This window comes from Meleagris gallopavo, chromosome 10, assembly GCF_000146605.3.
Source record: "Meleagris gallopavo isolate NT-WF06-2002-E0010 breed Aviagen turkey brand Nicholas breeding stock chromosome 10, Turkey_5.1, whole genome shotgun sequence".
Taxonomy (NCBI): domain Eukaryota; kingdom Metazoa; phylum Chordata; class Aves; order Galliformes; family Phasianidae; genus Meleagris; species Meleagris gallopavo.
Genome location: NC_015020.2, coordinates 2,420,771 through 2,441,790, shown reverse-complemented (window position 1 = coordinate 2,441,790; position 21,020 = coordinate 2,420,771). Strand labels below are relative to the sequence as shown.

The 21,020-nt window shown below is 56.2% G+C and overlaps 2 protein-coding genes across 2 annotated transcripts in view; one reads left to right on the top strand and one right to left on the bottom strand.

The window, feature by feature from the left end:
• CIAO1 (cytosolic iron-sulfur assembly component 1) overlaps positions 1-1,769 on the top strand; it is a gene marked incomplete at its 5' end in the record, with an annotated part of 2,293 nt that extends 524 nt beyond the window's left edge. The window contains 6 exons of the mRNA XM_010715559.3: positions 49-195; positions 281-392; positions 489-577; positions 793-994; positions 1,108-1,195; positions 1,278-1,769. Of these exons, the coding sequence (XP_010713861.1) occupies positions 49-195; positions 281-392; positions 489-577; positions 793-994; positions 1,108-1,195; positions 1,278-1,524 (885 nt within the window). The remainder of the gene's footprint in view (positions 1-48; positions 196-280; positions 393-488; positions 578-792; positions 995-1,107; positions 1,196-1,277) is intronic.
• A 451-nt stretch (positions 1,770-2,220) lies between these two features.
• Positions 2,221-20,884, bottom strand: SNRNP200 (small nuclear ribonucleoprotein U5 subunit 200). The gene is given in 45 exon segments (XM_010715558.3): positions 2,221-2,527; positions 2,614-2,706; positions 2,814-2,895; positions 2,972-3,132; positions 3,222-3,398; positions 3,479-3,622; positions 3,718-3,839; positions 4,056-4,220; positions 4,324-4,513; positions 4,687-4,795; positions 4,924-5,032; positions 5,294-5,445; positions 5,628-5,806; positions 5,881-6,072; positions 6,324-6,551; positions 6,812-6,972; positions 7,460-7,633; positions 7,828-8,017; positions 8,200-8,354; positions 8,579-8,697; positions 8,849-8,955; positions 9,364-9,447; positions 9,597-9,677; positions 9,790-9,942; positions 10,241-10,438; positions 10,580-10,768; positions 11,097-11,228; positions 11,569-11,679; positions 11,825-11,974; positions 12,356-12,479; positions 12,845-13,038; positions 13,182-13,225; positions 13,228-13,351; positions 13,624-13,779; positions 13,934-14,071; positions 15,221-15,394; positions 15,598-15,681; positions 16,569-16,705; positions 16,874-16,973; positions 17,411-17,563; positions 17,850-17,948; positions 18,521-18,576; positions 18,878-19,070; positions 19,184-19,355; positions 20,726-20,884. Coding segments are annotated over 45 exon segments (6,255 nt in total). The 5' UTR covers positions 20,782-20,884; the 3' UTR covers positions 2,221-2,383.
• Positions 20,885-21,020: the final 136 nt, after the last annotated feature.

The following is a 21,020-nucleotide window of genomic DNA, read 5'->3' as shown; positions in this document are numbered from 1 at the left end:
GGGCGGGGCTCTGATCGGGGTCCCCCATCATTCCCACTCAGGGGTCAGGGCCTGGGGTCCTGCGGGGCAGTGCTGGCCGATGGCCAGCAGCGCACGGTGCGTAGGGTGGCGTGGTCGCCCTGCGGCTCCTATTTGGCCTCTGCCAGCTTTGATGCCACCACGTGCATCTGGAAGCGGTGCGAGGACGGCTTCGAGGTGAGGCCCCCCACCCAATCCCGTCCCCCTGCCCCCACCACCTGCCCACAGCAGAGTCCTGCAGCTCCCTGTGTTCTTCCCACAGTGCGTCACCACGCTGGAAGGCCATGAGAATGAAGTAAAGTCGGTGGCCTGGGCGCCCTCGGGCAGCCTGCTGGCCACCTGCAGCCGTGACAAGAGCGTCTGGGTCTGGGAAGGTGAGTGCTGGTGCTGCGTGAGGAAACGGGGCCCAGAGCACAGCATCCCCCCTTGTGTCCCCATTTCCTCATGGAGGGTGTTGCTCTTCCCCACAGTGGATGAAGAGGAGGAGTATGAGTGCGTCAGCGTCCTCAATTCGCACACTCAGGACGTCAAACACGTGGTCTGGCACCCCAGCCAGGAGGTGAGAACCCACCCCAGGGGCAGCAGCACCTTGAGCTGAGAGCTGCGAGCATCCCTCTGCGCGTTGGGAAAGGCTCTGTGCCTGAGGGGGGGCAGGGCACCATGTTCTCAGACACGGGGTTTGAACGATCCTTTATAGAGCCAGGGGTTGGGCTCTGTGATCCCTATGGAGCCCCGCTGGTTGGGGACGGTCTGTGATTCTGATTCCTCTCCCAGCTGTTGGCCTCGGCCAGCTACGACGACACGGTGAAGCTGTACCACGAGGAGGAGGACGACTGGGTGTGCTGCGCCACGTTGGAGGGCCACGAATCCACCGTGTGGAGCGTGGCCTTCGATGGCAGCGGCGAGCGCCTGGCGTCCTGCAGCGACGACAAGACGGTGCGCATCTGGCAGTGCTACAAACCCGGCAACGAGGAAGGTGAGCCCCCACCCCGACCCCTCGCTGTGGCTTTGAGTGCTCAGCGCTGTGCACGCGAGTGGTTTTCCCCCTTCTGACCAGCGGCGTGCTGAGCTTTTCCTCCTGTCCCTTAGGGGTGGCGTGCAGCGGCACCGACCCCACTTGGAAATGCGTCTGCAACCTCTCAGGCTACCACAGCAGGACCATCTATGACGTGTCCTGGTGAGCGTGCGGCAGCAGGGACGCCGCCTGGCTCTCTGCTCTCTCGGGATTTGGGTGATATTTCACACCGGCTCCCCTCCAGGTGCCGCCTCACCGGAGCCTTGGCCACAGCCTGCGGTGACGACGCCATCCGGGTCTTCGAGGAGAGCTCGTCCTCCTCCCCACAGCAGCAGCAGCCCACCTTCAGCCTCACAGCCCACGTGCCACGGGCGCACTCACAGGATGTCAACTGCGTGGCCTGGAACCCAAAGGAGCCGGGGCTGGTCGCCTCCTGCAGCGACGACGGCGAGATTGCCTTCTGGAAGTACCAGCAGCCTGAAGCGTGCTGAGGGTTTGGGGGCATCGTGGTGGGGCTGTGCTGCTCCTAAAGCCCACTGCTGTTACAGAGAAGGGGGTGGGGGTGACCAACCTGTGTCCCACCTCCTTCTGCCCTTTGGACTCCGGCCTTCTTGCAGGTGAATTTTGTCTGGCCTAAAAGCCACAGCTCCTCTGCCAGGAGCCGGGGGGCTTTGAGAGAGGGGGAAAGCTGCCTCTCTCTGCTGTGTGCTCAATAAATCCCTGCTGTCAGCCCAAAGCCTCCAGGCTCTTCTTTTTTGGTGAGGGTGGAGGTGCTACCCCCGGGCTGGAGGGTGATGAGGGAGGGCAGCCCAACAGGGAACAGGTTTTGTGAGGGCTGGACCCCTCCCAGCAAAGCACAGCCCCAGGGAGGTGTTGCTGTGCCTGTGCTGCTCCCAGAAGCTGCTCCTGGGCAGGCAGCAGCCTCTCCTCCTCCTGCCAAACCCCAGAACCGCCGCTTCTCCCTGCTGACAGCTCACTTTGCCTTAATTAGTTCTGCTAATTAACTCGCAGCAGCAAACCTAAGGGCATCGAAGCACTCAATGAGGTGGGAAGGTGCTGAAATTCAACCTCACAGCTCTAAGAGAGAAAGCAGAGCGAGTCGGGTCAGGACTGCGTTGTCAGGAGGAAACAACCCCAAATGCTTCTGTGCTTTCACCCCAAAACAAACACGGCAGCGCAAAAGAGGGTTGGGGAAGGCTCAGCATTTATTCCAGGTTCTGCAGACAACTCCATTCTAAAAAAAAAAACACTGTACAACATCCTAAAAAACAGGAAATACACGCAGAGGGAGGTGAGAAGCACTACGGTTTGGTCACGGATCCTCACCGGAGTGGGGCAGCACAGCCCCCACTAATCAGATTCGCTGTCACTCTCAGCCTCCTTCACATCCACGCTGAATTTATACTCCTGGTCGCAGCCCATGTAGGCGTCGCTCATGAAATACAGCGTGTAGTTGTGCGTCCCCGTGGCCGGGGCCACGAAATCCAGCTTCACCTGGGAGCAGGGAAGGAATGGGGCGTCAGGGCTGTGGGGTCGGGGGCTCGACGAACCCACCGCAGCCCCACGCAGCCCCTGCTCACCTTGGCCTTCTGCTGCAGCGTCAGCCGCTTGATGGAGATGAGGCTGTTGGACTTGGAGTCGCCGATCACCACCCACCAGCCCTCCTCACGTTTCTGCCAAAGAGGAGACACGCAGCGTTGGGGACGGTGCCCATCTTACGCAAGACGGGCCGTCTCCCCCATCCTGCTGCCCTAAAAGCCCTCCTGGCTCCTGGCCACACCTGGGGGAACAGGGGAGCGATGACGGGGCCGGTGACCTCCTCCTCACGCTCCAGCTGCACCAGCACCACCACGGGGCCTCCGCTGCGTGGAGAGAAGCAAAGTCAGGGTGCCAACGCGGCGCTGCGAGGCCCCACCGTGCTGCCAGCCCCCTCCTCACCTCCGGATGCTTTCCTTCTCCACCACCTCGTAGGACAGCTCGATGTTGGGGTAGCGGTTGCAGAAGCGGGCGACGTCGGCGATCTGCGCATCCGAGAGCTGCAGCAGCGCGTTCCGATCCTCGTCCTCCATCTCCATGATGTCAAACACGCTCTCCACCCCCTGCAACAGCACAGCTCTCAGCCCCTGCCTTTAAGCTGGGGGTCCCTGTGCCTAAATTCTCCAGCACGGAGCCGGGCGTTGGGTTTTACCTTGTCAGTGCAGCGCTTGATGTGCTCAGAGGTGAAGTGAGGCAGCTGCTTGAGGTAGGAATCCTTGGACCACATGGCCTGGGTCACCATCTGTGCCAGCTCCATGGCGGCCAACGCAGGGCTCAGCCAACCATTGCTGGACAGGACGTCCACACACGCCTGGATCAGTCGGATTGCCTGCAGGCAGAGGGCAGGGATGGGTTAGAAAGCAGCACTCGGGGCTGCAGCAGCCTCTCCCCCCGCCCGCCCCGCTGCACCTTGCTGAGGATCTCCTCCGTGTCCGACTGCAGCTCGGCGCTCAGCTGCATGCGTGATAAGTGAGCCTGCAGCAGGAGGTTGGTCTTGACGTGGGGGTCGTTGAATTTGGGGTTGGTCAGCTTGTGGGGGACTTTCTGGGCCAGCTATGGGGAGAAATGAGAGAGCAGTCAGAGCTCGGGCCTCGCGGAGCAGAAAACAAAGGCAGGCTCTGCCCTGCAGCACCGCAGCTCCACCTCACCTGGCGCAGCAGGTTGTCCTCGTGGTGCCGGATGGGGATGTTCTCATACTCAGCAGCGTTGGAGATGATTTCAATCAGGCCTCGCACTTTGGTTTTGGCATTGAGGGACATGCTGAAGAGCTCTGAAGGGCAGAAAGGTAAAAGGGGTTGGGAACAAGCGAGCGGTGTTAAGCTGGGCAACGTAAGGGATGCCTTCAGGCAGAGAACACGCAGCCTCACGCTGAACGTGGAGGGATTTATGCACGCAGTGCTTTCCCTCCTTCACCCACAGCATCCAGAATGAGGACAGAGAGCAGGAGCAGCAGCAAGCACTGCGCTGCCTCCCACGTTTCCCTCACCAATGGTGGTGTAGTTGATGTAATAATAGGCTGCAATCATCCCCAGGTTCAGGGGAGCCACGTCCATCTCGTCCTCAATGCTGATGCACTTGGACTGCTCCAGGTCACTGAGGGTCTGCTCCACCAGTTCCGAGAGGTGGTCGGAGAGATGCCTGTGGGACACACCTGTGGGCACAGCAGCGTGGCTCAGAAATACCCCAGGACGGAGAAAAGCTGTCCTGGTGAAAGCCTCCAGCCCACGGCCACCGGTGCAGACCCCTCTGCTCACCCTGCAGGTTGTAGTAGTTGGGATTCTGCGTCATCCTGCGGTACAGGAACGTCCAAGTGAGGTAATCCACTGCATCCTGCTTGTTTTCAATGGTCTTGGTGACAATCTCGGCGTTGAAGTGGTCGTGCATGCAGTGGTCCAGGTGGGATTCCACTGGCAGGGGCTCGTAAAGGAATTTCTTGAAGAAATCCTACAGCGGAGCAGAGGTAGAAGGGAAGGGGATGAATAAAGCCAGCACCTCCAGCATCCCAGCGCCCTTCCCATGCAGCAGTGAAATCAGATTGCATTGAGCTTCCCAAGGAGAAATCCACACCCCAGATTGGATATTTACAGGCCAGAAATGGTGCCCTGCCCCTCACGTACCTTCTTGGATCCCTGGCACATGATGACACAACGGCCCTCGTCGTCCTGCAGCGGGCGGTTGGCGTGGCCCACCATCTGCAGCACATCGTAGATGGGGTAATCCACGTACCTGGGACACAGAGAGGATGGCTTGAACGGAGAGTGGCTCTGTGAAAAGCTCTCCACGCTTTCCCAGGCTTTCAGCCACTGCCTGGACAGAGATGGAGGACTTTAGGTTGGTGGTGTCACACAACTCACGCGTGGATCTTGCCGTTGTAGTACTGTGTGTCCATGATGATCACCAGGTGAGCTGCAATGTTCATACCCCAGCAGAGGCTGCGGGAGGCAACCATCACCTGCACTGCACCTGGAAGGCACGGGGAGAGTGGTCAGCCCAGGGGCAGCACGCATCCTGGGACACAGAGAGATCCAGAGGTTGGACATGCGGGCAGAGAGACTCAATGCACGAAGAGGAGAGATGGTGAAGCTGAAGATCTCTTAGGATTTTAGGACTAGAGAGGCACGGGCGAGCTGTCACTCCCAGCCCAGAAGATCAAAAGCACTGCCGGGTGTGCTGAGGAGGCTCTGCAGGTCCAATAGGGGGTTTTGTCCCCACCCCAGCCCTCACCAGAGCTGAAAAGCTGCTCCACCACACGCCGCTCCATGGCCGTCAGCCCCTCGTGCAGATAGCCCACGCCATTCACCAGCGTCTCCTTCAGCGTGTTGTCATTCAGTTTGTCCAGGTAGGGCACCAGGTCCTTCTCTGCACAGTGCAGGAACCTGCAAGGGACACGTGGTGAGGGGACCGCAGCCAGGCCCACCAGCCCGTCCCCCCCCAGGTGACATCTGAGGCCAAGCAACGCCAGCTCTCCCCCATCACACACGGCCCAGGCGCTCATCCCTGCCTCGCTGCGAGGAGGAAAAGCCAGGCACTGAATCCCACGTGGCCGCAGCACCTTTACCTGTGTCTCTGGACATCTGAGGCGCACGTGGTGAGGATGTTGATGGCCGTGAGCCGCGTCTGCTTGCGGGACGGCACGAAGACGATGATGGGCTTTTTGGGAGAGTGCTTCATGATGGCGTGGTAGACTGGCTTGGCCATGGAGAGCAGGCGGGTCTGCGTGTGGCTGATGTTGAAACCCTGCAGGAAAGAGAAGCGGGCAGTGATGCTGGTTGGAAAAGGGGCAGGAAGGAAAGGACTGCCCAAAACCCCACCTGGATGTGCAGCTCCAAGGGCACGGGGCGGACGTTGGGGTGGAAGTTGAAGGTGGAGGTGGCACTGCAGCCCAGCCAGTGTGCCACGTCCTTGGCGTTGGACAGGGAGGAGCTGAGGGCCACGATGCGGATGGGCCGCTCGATCTGCGAGGAGATGTAGCGCATCCGGGAGCAGATGACCTCCAGCACGGGCTGAGGGTGGGACAGGGCAGGTTGGAGCAGGGAGGGTTGGAGCAGAACCAGGGGGGGGAAGCCCTGGAGAGCCCCATCTACCCCTCCTGAGCTCCTCAGCTTCCCAACGTCCTCCTGTCCAGCCCATCCCACAGCACAGGGGGAGAAGCTGACCGCCCACCCCACAGCCACTCTGCTCCCAGCTCTCAGACCAACGGGATGATGAGCATCGGCACCACCCCACCACGCCGTGCCACCCCCAAAGCCCGTACCCCGTTCTCGCCCCCGATGAGATGCACTTCATCCACAATGAAGAGGTTGACGTTCTGGACGTTCTTGCGCTGTTTCCAGCGCCGGGACAGGATGTCCCATTTCTCAGGGGTGCTGATGATGATGTTCCCTTTGCCCAGCAGCTTCAGGTCAGTGCTGGTCTCCCCCGTCAGCAAAACCACCTTCTTATTCAGACGCTCCTGGAACTTTTCGTACCAGTCCATGAAGACCTGAGGAAAGGCAAGGGGTGCTGTGTCAGTTTCCTGTTCCAATAAATCCTACCAAAGCCCTGGAGATGCACACACACCCCAACAGCAGCAGGCCTGAGGTACAGCGGTGTCTCTTCGCTCCCTCAGAGACATCAGGAAAGCAATTAATCAAAGGACTCAAACCATCCCGAGAGCTGCACCGGCACAGAACGGATGGGGAATGTGAAACAGGGGGAGGACAAAGAAGGAAACTGAAGCCGGAGCAAAGCTCCGGGGTTTACCTGCTCTGCCAGGGCCTCCATGGGGGTGATGTACACACAGCGTCCCTCTGAGTTCTGGAGCAACATCCTGAGGATGGCAAACTCAGCACAAATGGTCTTCCCACTTCCCGTGGGGGCACCCACAAACACGTTGTCGTCGCTGTTATAGACGGTGTTAAACACTGGGGACAGACAGACAAGAAAGAAGGAAGCAACTTACATCACCGCAAAGGTTGAGAGAACACAGCCTGGGCCCGGTTCACACAGGGAGGAGATGCAGAAGAAGCTGTCTAAGAGTTTTAGCCCAGGATCAGAGCACACCCCAGGTGCGAGCTCCCTATTCTGGCCATGCCCAGGAGGATGAATGCAGGCACAGCAGCTCTGGGACGCCCTCAACCCCATCCCTACGAGTAGCACAGATGAAGTTCGGACCACAAGCAGCAAAGGCGCAGCTTCCAGGAGCAAACCTCAGGCTGCCTGATGTGCAAAGGAATACATCAAAGATGCTCTGGCCCATGCAAGATTTAGAGGCATCGAATCTGCGTGGCTAAGGGAGGTTTGGGGAGGTTTGCTACTTGCTGCAAGAATTCCTCACGTCTGAGCCCCAAAGGACAGGAACCGGGACCATGGAGAAGCAGTTTGGAGGAGGCAAGCAGTGCTGGTACCCACCCTGAGTCTGGATAGGGTTGAAGAAAGGGAACTTGTCCTGGTAGAGGCTCTCGAAGGCGCTGTTCCTCAGAGCAGATACGGGCAGTGGCTGCAGGTCCAGCAGCTCTGTGGGAGGGGGGTACTTCTCAGGGAGGATCAGGTGGCGGAAGGAAACGGGCAGCTGGGTCTCACAGGCTGTCAGGCACACAAAGCATTTGTAGCTCAGAGAGCGCTGCCATGGTTTCATTTCCTGAGCTGCTCATCCCAGGGAAACCCAGCCTGGAAGTCATCAGGATGGCAGCAGCCCTTCCATCAGCACAGCCCCAAAATCTGATGCACCCCCCCCTCCCCACAAGACCCCGGGGGGAGGCAGGCAGGGCGGGACGTACAGAGCCAGCGGTCAGACACCACCCGGATGAAGTACTGAGGGGGCAGGGGCTCAAAGACGGGCACGAAGAAAGTGACGAGGTGCTCATCCTGTGCATATTTGGCCTTCAGCAGGAAGTACTCGTGGTGCAGGATCACCTCGCTGTCCACATCCTCCACCAGGATCCAGAAGGCTTCAGACGAGCCATGCACCTGAGTGAGAGGAACCATCACCATCCTGCTGGATGCAGAGCTCCAGGAACTGAACAGCAGCCCTGCACAGCAATCCTGCCCCAGAAACACCACCCCAGCCCAGCCTGGTATTCATCAGCCTGGCCGTATTTCACTGCCTCCTCCCCTTATTGAGGGCAGCTCCTCTTGGCTGCACAGCTCACCTTCTCATCCCACTGGAAGTCGGGGGCAATAGTGAGCTCCACTTTCAGGGTAGAGCGGGTAATGGGCTGCAAGTGGACAGAGAGCTCCAGCTTTGGGAACAGATGGACGTATTTGTGGATTGTTTTGCCCATCTTGGGCATCCGGATCAGTTCTCCTGCGAGAGAAAGGCACTGCCATCAGGACAGCAGGGTGAACAACAGCTCTGGGACTTCACCCAGAGCAATATCTGCAACAGAAGCACAGCTGGAAAGGGAGAAGTGCTGCGGGAAAGCCTCAGCCTTCCCCAGGCTGCCCAAGAGCTTACAGCTCTGCCTCTTCAGCCAGGAACAGGCACCCCAACCTCAGCACTCTCAATGCTCACAGCCCACGTCTCGGTACCTATTTCATTGTGGTTCAGGTCATAGAGCCTTTCGAACGGGAAATTCTTCTTCTCAATTTTCTTCACCACTTCCTCAGGCAGCTTCTTGAACTGGCGCAGAGGGCACATTGACTGCCACCTGCAGGGACACCACGGGCTGGGTGAGACAGCACCAAAACACAGCTGCAGCCCTCGCTGGGTTCCCTGCGCTGCCCAAGGCCAGCCCACAGCCAGGCACCCCTGTAAGTCTATGCTAAAGCAGGGAACACCCCGGAGGTGCTGCCACTTACATCCGTTTGTCGATCATCTTGCAGAGGTTGAGGGTCTTATCAGTGAGCTGAGCCCAGCCACGGTTCAGGACGATCTCGAAGATGGCACGCATCAGCCGCCCTGCAGACTGGGGGAGCACTCAGAGCTCAGCTGGGATCCAACGCCTCCCCCTTCCCACCCCCAATCCTCTCCTTTGAGCTCACGTTCTTCACCCCCAAACGCTCACAGGAGGAGCAGTGACTCAACTCCCAGCTTTGGGAGCTTGGCATTTATGGCAGAACAGTCTTGCAGTCTCTAAATTATCTTCTCAGGATTCTGATTAAAAACTCAAGACTCCAAAGATCTCATTTTTCCCCTGATGGGAGCCGGCCCTCCTTAACACTCGCAGCTGTAGTTATTTTCCAAGCCATTTCAAACACCAACTCAATCCCTGGGTTGCAGATTGCCGTCCCTCCCACCAGCAGGGAGACTGAGACACCGATCTGCAGACACCAGGGAGGAGATGCAGAGGTCCTGGCTGTGCCTCCTCACCCACCTGGGTAACGTACACCATGTCTGCCATGAGAGCAAAGCCTTCCAGCTTCAGCTGGGAGATGAAGGCCTGGAGGAGGACGTTGATCTGGGGAAGCAGAACAGAGGGCTCTCAGCTCACTGTGTGAGCAGCAGAAAGCTCTGCAGAGCTGCAGGCCCACGTGGCAGCTCTCGTAGGGATGGCTTCTCTCCCAAGGTGGGCACGGGAGACCCCCAGCAGGGGCAGACGGGCCTCACCTTGGCACTGGGCTCCTCTATGCTTTCCTTCACGGGGATTGGAACTCGCTCCAGCAACTTCTGAAGCTCAAGCTTCTCTTCCTGCGGAAATCCAACGGAGAAGTGATGAAACAGCCCCACACAGGACAAGGATCTGCACCATCCCCTGCAGCATCAGGGCTGCGTCACTCAGGACGGATGCACGGCTCCGTACCTCCCTCACTGTGATGTTTCTGAACTCTGAGGACAGCGAGAAGACCCGAAACAGCTCGATCTCACTCAGGGTGGGTTTCAGGAGCTGGTTGTACGTTTGCATTGTCTCATTGGTGATGTAGTAGTGGCTGGCGATGCGGCCCAGCTCTGTCACCTGCAGCAAAGACAGCAGCCGTAGCGAAGCAGCAGAATGACACCCGACTGCTCACGGCACACAGAGAAGGTACGAAGGCCACAGCTGAGGTAACACCACCAGACGAGCCGTAGGTAATCCCTCAGGCTACAAATCCCCCAAGGAAAGCTGCTTTACCCAACACGCAGCTCCACACCTCGCACCTTCTCCTCAGCACTCCCTGGGATTTGTATTTAATCGCTGAGATTACACCTTTCTCTCAACCAGAGGACACTCTTGCCCAGCTCCGCTTGGCCACAGCCCCTCTTCTCTTCCTCACCTGGAAGTTCCCTGTCTTCTTGTCATACTTCACCAGGTTGTTCTTGTCCAACATGAGGGCTGCAGTGTGAACCAGATCCAAACGGCGCTGGTCCAGCAGCGGATCCCCCTTCAAATCATCGTGGGAAATCCCGTAGAGAGTGGGGGAACGCAGCATCCGGATGTACAGATAGGTATAGCCAAGCCAATTCACTGCATCCTGAGGAACAGCAGCACACCATCAGAGCCCACACACCAACCAAGCAGAGCTGATGTGGCACTGCAAAGCTCCCACCATTCCCAGCAGCTCTGGGCGCACAACAAGAAGGGGGAGACGCACACAAAGCAAACTAAAGCTCACCTTTGCGTTCTGGACGTTGCCCAGCACAGTTTCTGCGTTCAGCATGTCTGGGAGCTTCGACACCATCTGACTTTCAATGGGGAGCTGCTGGTTGAGCAGGGACAGGTAATACTGCAGCTCGCCGTGGGATGTGATGAGGATCCCCTCACCTTTGGTGTCGTACTGAGGCCTCCCAGCACGCCCCAGCATCTGGGGAATGAGAAAGTGATGTCAGCAGAAATAACAGCTATCAGCGTGGCAAATTCTCCTTGCTGCGTGTCCCGGGGCTTCGCTGCCAGGCTGCTCAGCCTGCTGCTACTTCTAGCTGGCAGGAGGCACAAAAATACTTCAGATGTGCTTGGGCAAAATAACAGGAATCGTTTGTCTTCTCTCCTAGCGATCCCATCCCGCTGTGCCCTGACAGCAGGACAGCAGCTCCCAGCACAGCTGAGGCAGTCTGACAGCACAGAGCAGAGAGCTGCTCTACTAAGGAAGCATGAAAGCAGCCACAGCAGCACAGCTGTTGGCAAAACTTCACCTGCAGGATGTCCAAAGCGCCCAGTTCAGTCCAGCGTCCCTTCTCAGGGCTGTACACCTGCGTGCCCTTGATGATAACAGTGTGGGCAGGGAGGTTCACACCCCAGGCCAGCGTTGCTGTGGACACCAAAACCTGCAGTAGCAAAAATGGGGATCAGTAAAGCCACGTAGGTACCCCTTCCTGAGGTCAAAAGGATCCAAAACGCCGTTCCTGACGGGCACAAAAGGGACAAGGGTTGCAAACAGTGACTGCCTTAACAACTCAGAAGAGGAAGGGGGGATAAACAGCAAGATTTGGGATCTTCACCCAGATTGACCAGCTCACTGCACGACCATGGGAAGATCCTTTGTCTTCCAGGTGTAATGCAGACACTCAAAAAAGATGACAGTGGGTGGGAAGTCTCACCCCACGCTGAATGAGGCGATCCAAACGTTTCTTGTGTGAAACCTTCCCCCTGGGAAGCACAGCTCACCTGGATGTGTTTGTCAGCAAACAGATCCTCCACCAAGGTCCGGTCCACTCGTGTCATCCCAGCATGGTGAATGGCAAAGCCATAAGGCAGGAGGTCCTTCAGCTCCAGGTTCTGCAGCACAAACACAACCAGCTCAAGGCTTTCAGCCCGGGGAGAAGAGGAGCCACCAAAGGCAGCGCAGATCCTAAAGGAGGGCTGCAGACCTGCACTGTGAGCAGCAGCACTGTTATTCCTACACCCCCAGCTGTGTGATTACCTTGCACTGCTCAGCTTCTGTCCTCAGCACCTCGGTGGAGGCTGAGCCCTCTCTCAGGAAGAGGCCCAGGGTGTCTTTCTCCAGACACATGTCCCTGATGGCCCGTGCTGTCTTGCCAGTCTCCTTCCTGGAGTGAACGAACACCAGCACCTGTCAAACAAGGCGGTACTGTTGTCAAGGGGGAAAACACCACGGCTGTAGCTGGTAAAGGCTCCCAACCCAACCTGCTCCTCAAGCTTTGGGTGGGAAGGTTTAAATGAAACCCCTGATAGCAATCCATGCTGTGCAGCTAAAACAGAACCAAGAGTTCATGAACTAACAGGGCAGCACCGCAAAAATCCCCTCCTCTTAGAGATGGGCAGCTCACGCATCCATCAGACAGGGAGGACAAAGAGCAGAAGTTTGTGTTCCTCCCTCAGCTGTCACCAAGTACGTAAATCCACCTCTTCCCTGCAGCAACCACAACTTAAAAGCCTCACCAGCAACAGAACAGAACAAGGAGGGTGTGACAACAAGACAGAAGTACCAGACCTGGTTCTTCCCAGCGTGCTCCATAATCTTCTCATAAACGATCTCATTCATTATCTGGAAGCGTTTGATTGCTTTCTTCTCTGTGATACCCACGTAGGTCTGCTCCAGGGGCACCGGGCGGAAGCTGTAAGGAAAACAAGAGCACCAGTGAGCAGAAAGGAGAGATGCTGACACGAAGGGCCGGAGGCAGTTTGTCAGCCACACCACTTCCTCTAAACGCAGCCTGGATTTCGTGTTACTAAGCTCAGTGCACTTCCCCTGTGCCTCACTCACTGAGAAACGTCGTGGCTCCAGTTTAAATACCAAGGCAAGGGACAGTATCACCTATTCCTGCTAAGCAAAACACGGGGAGCAAAAATGGTGTTGCGCCAACGACTGGAATCTCACGTGCTTCCACCAAACAGGACCACAAAAACCTGCCTCCTCAGCAGGCCACCCATTCCCCTGAGACAGACCCAGAACCAGAGCAAAGACCTCCCCCAGCTTTACCTGTTATCGAAATAGAACAAGCCCTTGGCAGGGTCCACTCGGAGGAATGTCGCCACGTCCTCGTAGTTGGGGAGGGTGGCACTCAAGCCAACAAGCCTGACATCCTCCTGGGTCATCTCGATGTTACGGATGGCTCTGGCAACCAGAGATTCCAGCACAGGCCCTCTGTCGTCGTGCAGGAGATGTATTTCATCCTAAAGAGGAGCAACGAGAGGAGTTTCACCCCACCTTAGTCCTCCTTTCCCAGCAGCCCTCCTTGCTCAAAGACCAATTCTCTCTCCACCTTCGGCAGCTAAAGGTGCACCTGGCTGCGGTGCTGTGCCCCTGTGCTGCTCACCAGGATGACCAGCCGCACCAGCTGGGTGTACGTGCGCTCCCCCCCTTGCGAGTGATGATGTCCCACTTCTCCGGGGTGCAGACGATGATCTGGGTGGCACTGATTTCCTCCTTGCACAGCTGGTGATCCCCTGTCAGCTCTGCCACGTTGATGCCATAGGTTGCCAGGCGCTGGAAGGAAGCCCGCAGGTCAGGCTGGATAAAGATGCATCCCCCAGGACAACACGAATTCCACAGCCCACACTGACAGCTACCACCTACATCAACACCCTCACAGCCCACGGAACCCAGAACACAGAGGTCAAAGGCACGATCCAAACTGATTCTCTCCCAGCAAGCTCCTGCCAGAGATAACACCCTCCTGCAACCACAACCGCTGCAACAACAAAGCTCGTCTTCCCCACCCTGCAGCTCCAGCAGGGCAGCCCCAATCCTCTGCTCACCTTTCCAAAGCTGCCCACCATCTCCTGCACCAAAGACCTCATGGGTGCAATGTAGATAATCTTGAACTCGTCCACGTTGATGGTCCCATCCATGTTGATGTGCTTCCCTATTTCTCTCAGCATGCACATCAGTGCCACGTTTGTCTTCCCGGCGCCCTACGATGCGAGCAGAACCAGTCCCATCAGACTCACCGACACCTCTCCAGGTTGGAGGCATTCCTACAGCACCCTGCTTCAGAAGATCACCCTTGCAGAGGGTGACAAACAGCGCTCCTCCCATCGCAGGGGACCCCAGCACCGGGATGCTCACCGTGGGAGCACACAGCAGCAGATTCTCATCCGACTCCAACGCAGCGCGGTAGAGTTTGCTCTGGATACGGTTCAGCGTTTTAAATCCTTCAAATCCAGCCTGGGCATATTTGGGCAGCTTTTCCACTGAAACTAATTGCTGAAAAGGGAAAAAACGTCCAACTCAATGCCTCTGTTTCATTATCCCCCCCAGGCTGCAGGGAGTATGTGAGACCTCAGCAGGGTCACGTTGCCACCAGATGGCCAAAGGAGACAAAGCCCCACGCCCAGAGATCCTGGTACATGTTAGGGAGAGATCAAACGAGGCTGATCACCATCACACCATCAAAAAAAAAGCCAACCTCCGCTGTGTTCTCACGATGGAACAGATCGACCCACATTTCCACTGCCCAGCACTGATCAAAAGAGGCAATTTGTCACAGCCTCATCTCTGGCTCAGCTGCCTCACACAGCACAGCAGCAGTGAGGAATGAGCAACAGCAGAGCTGAGGCAGCTAAATGGGGCAGGGGAGCCCTGAGGCAGATGCTCCAGCAGAGGATACACTCTCCATGACTAGGAATTGCTTCCAGCCACGTGCAGTTTCTCCAAGAAGCTGGACTCAGCCTGCTGAGTGTCAGAATCACAGAACGGCCAGGGTTGGAAGGGACCTCAAGGATCACGAAGCTCCAACCCCCTGCCACACGCAGGGCCACCAACCTCCACATCTCACAGCAGCCCAGGCTGCCCAGGGCCCCATCCAACCTGGCCTTGAACACCTCCAGGGATGGACGGGGATCCACAGCCTCTCTGGGCAGCTGTTCAGCACCTCACCGCTCTCATAGCAAACAACTTCCCCCTGACATCCAACCTCAATCTTCCCTCCCTCAACTTCAAACCATTTCCCCTTGTCCTGCTGTTTCTCCCCTTTCAAAGGGTTGATTCCCCTCCTGTCTGTAGGCTCCCTTTAGGTCCTGCAGGCTGCACTGAGGTCACCCCACAGCCTTCTTTTCTCCATGCTGAACAAGCCCAGCTCCCTCAGCCTGTCTTTGTAGTGGAGGTGCTGCAGCCCCCTGCTCATCTCTGTGGCTCCTCTGGACCCTCTCCAACAGCTCCCTGTCTTTCTTGTCCTGGGGGCTCCAGCCCTGGACGCAGTGCTGCAGATGGGGCCTCACAAAGCAGAGCAGAGGGGGACGATCACCTCCCTGTCCCTGCTGCCACCCCTCTGCTGATGAAAGGAAACATCTGACACGTTCAGAGCAGCCCAACAAAGCCTGTGCCTAAGGAACAGCAGCACAGCAGGTCACCTACCTCCTCAGAGCCAAAGGGCTTTGGTTTCAGGGCAGGCACGTGCACCTCCTCGTAGCCCTTGCGCTGCCTTCGGAAGGAGCCATCGGGCAGCTGGCATCGTTTGTTGGCCATGAAATGACTGCCCTGAGCAAACACCAGGTCCTCCAAATCCAGCACCTGCCGGGGAGCCAACGCCTGCAAGCAGCACAGGGAGAGTGAGAGGAAGAAAAAGGCAACGCTCTCTTGGCACTTTGATGCTGGGACTGAAGGGAAAGGAGCCGGATCCAACGGCTGGGTGCCTCTTTAACACATCAGGGGCTTATCTGCTTACCTTCCTGCTCCTGCCCCTCCAAAAAGCCCTTTTACACTTGGGAACAGGCAGCTTTGAAGAGCCTTACCTCTCCTCCTTGGTCCAGATCCATGGTCTCCAAGTCAGTGTCCATCCTGGACTGCCGAACGCGTTCCCGGCGAGAGCGCTCCTCCTGCACCAGGACACAAAGCACTGAGCCCTCCACAAAGCTGTGTCAGTGCAGGAGCTGCTCAGCCTCTTCCACAGCCTGCCTGGTTCTCCTGCCAGCCTGACACAGCCACAGCCACACGCAGCCATTCCCTCAAGCACAGGCATTCGTGCAACCAGAGCCAGTCATTACTGGCAGAACTCAGAGCCCCCAGGGCCAGGACAGGAGATTGCCTTCCAGGAGAGAACAGGAAAAGAAGGAAGGAGCAAAAAAACAAACCCAGCAAGAGCCCAGCCCATAATATGCCACCAACACTCCTCAAACATGGAGACACAAAACTGGCCCTTCACATCACTGCCACCAATGCTGGGGTGTTCTTTTGGTTTGTTTCCTAAGGTAACACCAAAGCAGCACTGTGATCTTACTGCTAGATAAGAAACAAAACCCCAAATCATTCCTGGAGCTGCAGTTCTCCAAAGGCCAAGCAGAGCCAATGCAGCACACTGCTAAGACTACGGAGCACTGCTGGGCTCTGCTCCTTGGCCTTGAGGTCACATCCAGGCCTCGGTAACTGGGAGTTGAGCAGGGGTTACCAGTGTGCTTTACAAGCTGAGGAAGCTCAGAGGTCAAACAATGTTGTTACAACACAGCTCACTCTAATTTAAACCCTGAAATTTGTCCACGTCGGCATTTTTCAGGGAAAAGCAGACATTCAGACAGCTTAAAAACACCGGATGATAAACACAGTGCCCTCTCAGCTGAGTTCCAGTGGTCAGCTCAGCAGCATTTCCCATGTTTTCAAGATCCCCGCTGAGTCAGCAGCTTCCTCACCCACCAACAGCACACGTGGCTGAGCGACGACAGCTCTGACAGCAGAAAGGACCCTGTGGTTTCTCCCCCTCCTGCCTTACCCGGATGAGATCCTCCTTCTCTGTCTCATGCAGTTGGTACAAGAACTTGGACAGCTCAGGATCTGCTTCCATCTTCCCCATTATCCTTTCTTTTTCGGCTTCGCTTTGGGCGCTGGCCAGCAAAGTGCAGTACAGGACTGATGAAAGAGAGTTAAGAGATGGCAGGAGGCCATGAGAACCAAAAGAAGGAGGCAAACATCAAGCACCCACGCTTCACAGGGAAGAACTGATGGCAATAAAAGAAGCCTCAGGGAACCCCAGAGCCGTGTGAGAACAGAGGCAATGTTAGAGGGAACGCCACTCACTCATCATCCGGTGCTGCCGCAGCACTTTGATGAAGTCGAAGGTGTTGAAGCCCAGGAGCAGAACAAGCTGGTTTTCACACTCCCGGTCATCACTTGCAGTCTGGGATGATGAGACATGAGAAACAAGCAGTTATTTCTGCACAACGACCCCTGCTTTGCTCAGGCCAACTGAAACAAGAACTGACGTAACCAACAACAGCTCCGGGTGGGAATAAGGGCCTGAGCTGGGCTGCAGACACAAACCCCATCCTCTGTGATTCCCCTTCCTCCCCAGCGCCAACATTTGTAGGGAAACACAACTGGCTTGCACTGATCTCCCAACAAAAAACCATCACCTTCCCTTGGAAGAGCGTTTCTCTGTGTATGGAGACCACCTCTGAGCTCTGCTTCCCTGCCTGCCTCGCTGGCACACATAGGACACCAACAGCCTCATTCAGTCACACAACTTGAAAGAACACAGAGGTGTCAAGGCGACATCCTCCCTCCCAGCAGCTGTTCTGATGCTGCTGCAGCCCTGCACGTTGCCTGGCTGCTCACCTTCAGGATCTCCAGCACTTCATCTGCCTTCTTCTGGGAAACGATGGCATCATCATAGAAGCGGCTCAGCTGTCGCTGGAGCCAAAAGGCGTCGATGTCTCGGGGATGCAGATCCTTCTTCTTTGAGCTCATCAATTCACCCGATGCCACAAGCTTGAAAAAACAAAAAAACCAACAAAACGACTCATAATAATGTCACCTTCTTCTATTAAAAGCGGACACGTGGCATTTGTGCTGCAAAATGAGCACCTCAGGGCAACCTCTGCCCACAGACAGGAAGAGGGAACCAGCAAATGTGACGCATCCCAAACCCTCCCGTGGGACTTTGGGCCTCCACAGCTGCTTTCCACCCCTGACCGAGCTCAGCTCCGTCCACAAACCAAAAGGATCCCTGGCCCTCCTCCACACGACCCCAAATCACGTTTCACATCCTCCTCACGTTGGCTGAGAGGGTGCAGCGCACGACGGCTTCGTCTCCTTCCATGTCATCATCAGAGGCCTCGTCACGCACCTCGCCGTAGATGTCCTCATCACCTTCCTGTGGGAACACGATTTCCAGTAAGTGACTTTGGCACACATCAAAGAGAAGCTTCTCCTTGGCACAAATGAACCATCTGGCAGCTCGTGCCTGAAGGGAAACAATTTAGCTCGTGCTTTTAACATCAATGTATTCCTTTAGTTCTGATAAAGCACCACGTGGTCAAATTATTTTTACTCCATGGATCACAGAGTGACTCCAAGAGGTTCACGTGGGTCTCTCTTATTCTCTCAGCCTCTCACAGAAACCATCCCACTCCTATGAGATACTTCCAAACGATGCATTTCAATCCATCCTTCCTCCTGTCAGGTTTGCCCCAAGAGATCTAAATACCACCATCTGTTTTCCATCGTCCTGACTCACGATAAGCCTCAGATTAGCAAGATAATCAACAAATCCTCCCAAGCCAGGAAAGCAGCATCTGAAATAATCCCTCCTCTCCTTTCCGGCAGAGATATCCCAACCCGAGCCAGTGCCCACTTCCCAGTGTGAGTAAAACACATCAAATCGGTGGCTGCCAAGCAGCTGTAAATGAGGAGACACCTCAGACGGAGCTGCAGTGCCTTTCTTACCTCCTCATCAGACTCAAACTGCACGTTCACGCCGTACGTCTCATCGATGTTGTCATCTGCGAGGGAGAGCGGAACTAATTAACCAGAAAACCTGCAGCCCATATGCAGGGTTCACAGATCCCCCGCCTCCGCACGTCCAAGAGATGAAAAGAACGTCATTTGGAGGCTTGAAAACCATCCAAACGTTTCCCAGCTCCTCTGTGTGAAAGCACGATTCTTGGAAGCAGGCTGGAGAAGGCACCAGCTGCTGCTACGTGGCTTTCTGCCCACCCCTCTCCCAAAACTGCAGCTTGTGACAACATGTGCCTGCAGCCACGTTCTGAATTCCCTTCTCTCCGCCGTCATCTGCGCCCATACCCATGTTCTGAATTTCCTTGTCACCACCATAATCCGTGATCTTCTTGCCCAGGTTCACCAGCACGTGGTAACGGGTGTCGTCGGTCTGGCCCAGCAGCAGATCGATCTCCTTACGCCTCTCCTTATCGCGCAGCTTCTCGTTCTTCAGCACTGCCAGCACCTCATCAGCAGCTCCACACAGAATGTCTCGTGGCTGGGGAGCAAAGAGCAGCAGGAGGTTCACCACGGGGGCAGAGGTTGTGCCACAGAGCAGCTCTCCCCATCGTGACGTGGATGTGCCACCACCGCGCGTGTCCACATCCTCACCTGGTCCCCGAGGGCAGCCTGGATGAAGCTCAGCAACACCTCGTAGGTCTCCCGGGTCTCCTTGGTTTTGGGTTTGTAGATGATCCCCACCATCTCGTCGATGCCCTCAGACAGCAGGGTGTAACCCTTCATCTTGTTGATGTCGTGCCTGTCCTCATCGCGCTTCCTTCTCCTGCAAAGAGGGAGCACCCATGGCAGCTCCAAAGCAGGGAATTCTGCAGCCAGTGCTGCTGGAGGACAAAGCGTGGGCCTTCTGTTTGCCCACCCCGCTGCCACAAGGAGCACAGCCCCAAAACCTACAGCTTTACAAGATACCCTAGAAGTGCTTCCACACCTCAGAGCCCAGCCCCTTCCCACAGGGAGGCACCACTCCGCCCAGCTTTGCTCCCCCAGCTTTACATCCCGTGGGACTGCAGGAGCCGTGGATGTGCTCCCACGGGGCTTTCAATGGAAAAAAGAAAAAAAGGAAACTACTACTCTCTTTTTCTCCTTTTTTAAATCTTTTTCATTTCATTTTTAGATTCCTGACATGAAGCTCTGAACTTCAAATGAATATTCAAATGAACGCTCACTCTGTATATTCTAAGCTGGTAATTTTTAGCCTTTTTTAGCTCACACCACCAAAGCAATTTCACTACACAGCACCCTAAGTAGCACTCTACTACATCTACCAAATTAAAGCACACGGAAGAAGCTGCATCTCAAGGACTGCACTCAGCTTTGGGCCTTTCGCTGCATGAAAGGTGCAATGCATCGAGGTGCTGGAGCACAACCAGAGAAAGGCAGTGAAGCTGCAGAGAGTCTGAAGCAGGTTTACAGTGAGCAGCTGAGGGAACTGAGGTTATTTAGCCTGGAAAAAAGGAGAATCTCTACATCTGCCTCAAAGGAGGATGTAGTGAGGTGAGGTTTGGTCTTTTATCCCAAGAATCGAGCAACAGGACAAGAGATTCAGGCCCCAGGTTGTACTGGGGAGGTTTAGGTTGGACATGAGGAAATATTTCTTCGCTGAAAGAGCTGTGAAGCATTAGAACAGGATACTCAGGGAAGGAGTTGAGTCTCCACCCCCGGAAGGATTCAAAAGCTGTGTGGATGTGGTGTTTGGGGATGGTCTGAGAGATAGAGGAACAGCTTTAGGGTAAAAGAGGGGAGATTTAGGGTTTATGTCAGGAAGAAACTCTTCAATATGAGAGTGGTGAGGTGCTGAAACAGAGGAGCTGTGGGTGCTACAACCCTGGAGCTGCCCAAGGCAACGGATGGGGCAGCCTGAGCGGGATGGGGGCAGCCGGCCCAGGGCAGGAGGTGGGACTGGGGGGTCTTTGAGGACGCTCCCAACTCAACCACGCTTTGATTCCAGGACTCAGTGACACTGCTCAGTGCTGGACATGCCAGTTGGACTCAATAATCTCACAGGTCTTTTCCAACCTCCACGACTCTGGGATCCCACATTGCTCAGAACCAGGGAAGCACCGCACACCCCCCCGGAGCCCTCCCCCACCAACACACCCCTGCAGCAGCACCCCCAGACCCTGAGCTGCCTCTCACTTGGCACGTCGCTCCTCCTGCATCTGCGGCTTGGTGCGTTGTGCCTTGTCTCCCATACGGGTGCCTTCCAGTTTGCCCACCAGGGACAGCACCTCTCCTGTCGGTTCATCACGCCGCGTCCGGTCAATGAGAGAGCGGTCAGCTTGGAGCACAAGGTTGGAGTTCTGGGGAGGGGAAAAGGGAAGGAAAAAGGAGAGGAAAAGGGAAGGAAAAAGGAGGGGAAAAGGGAAGGAAAAAGGAGGGAAAAGGGAAGGAAAAGGAGGGAAAAAGGGAAGGAAAAGGAGGGAAAAGGGAA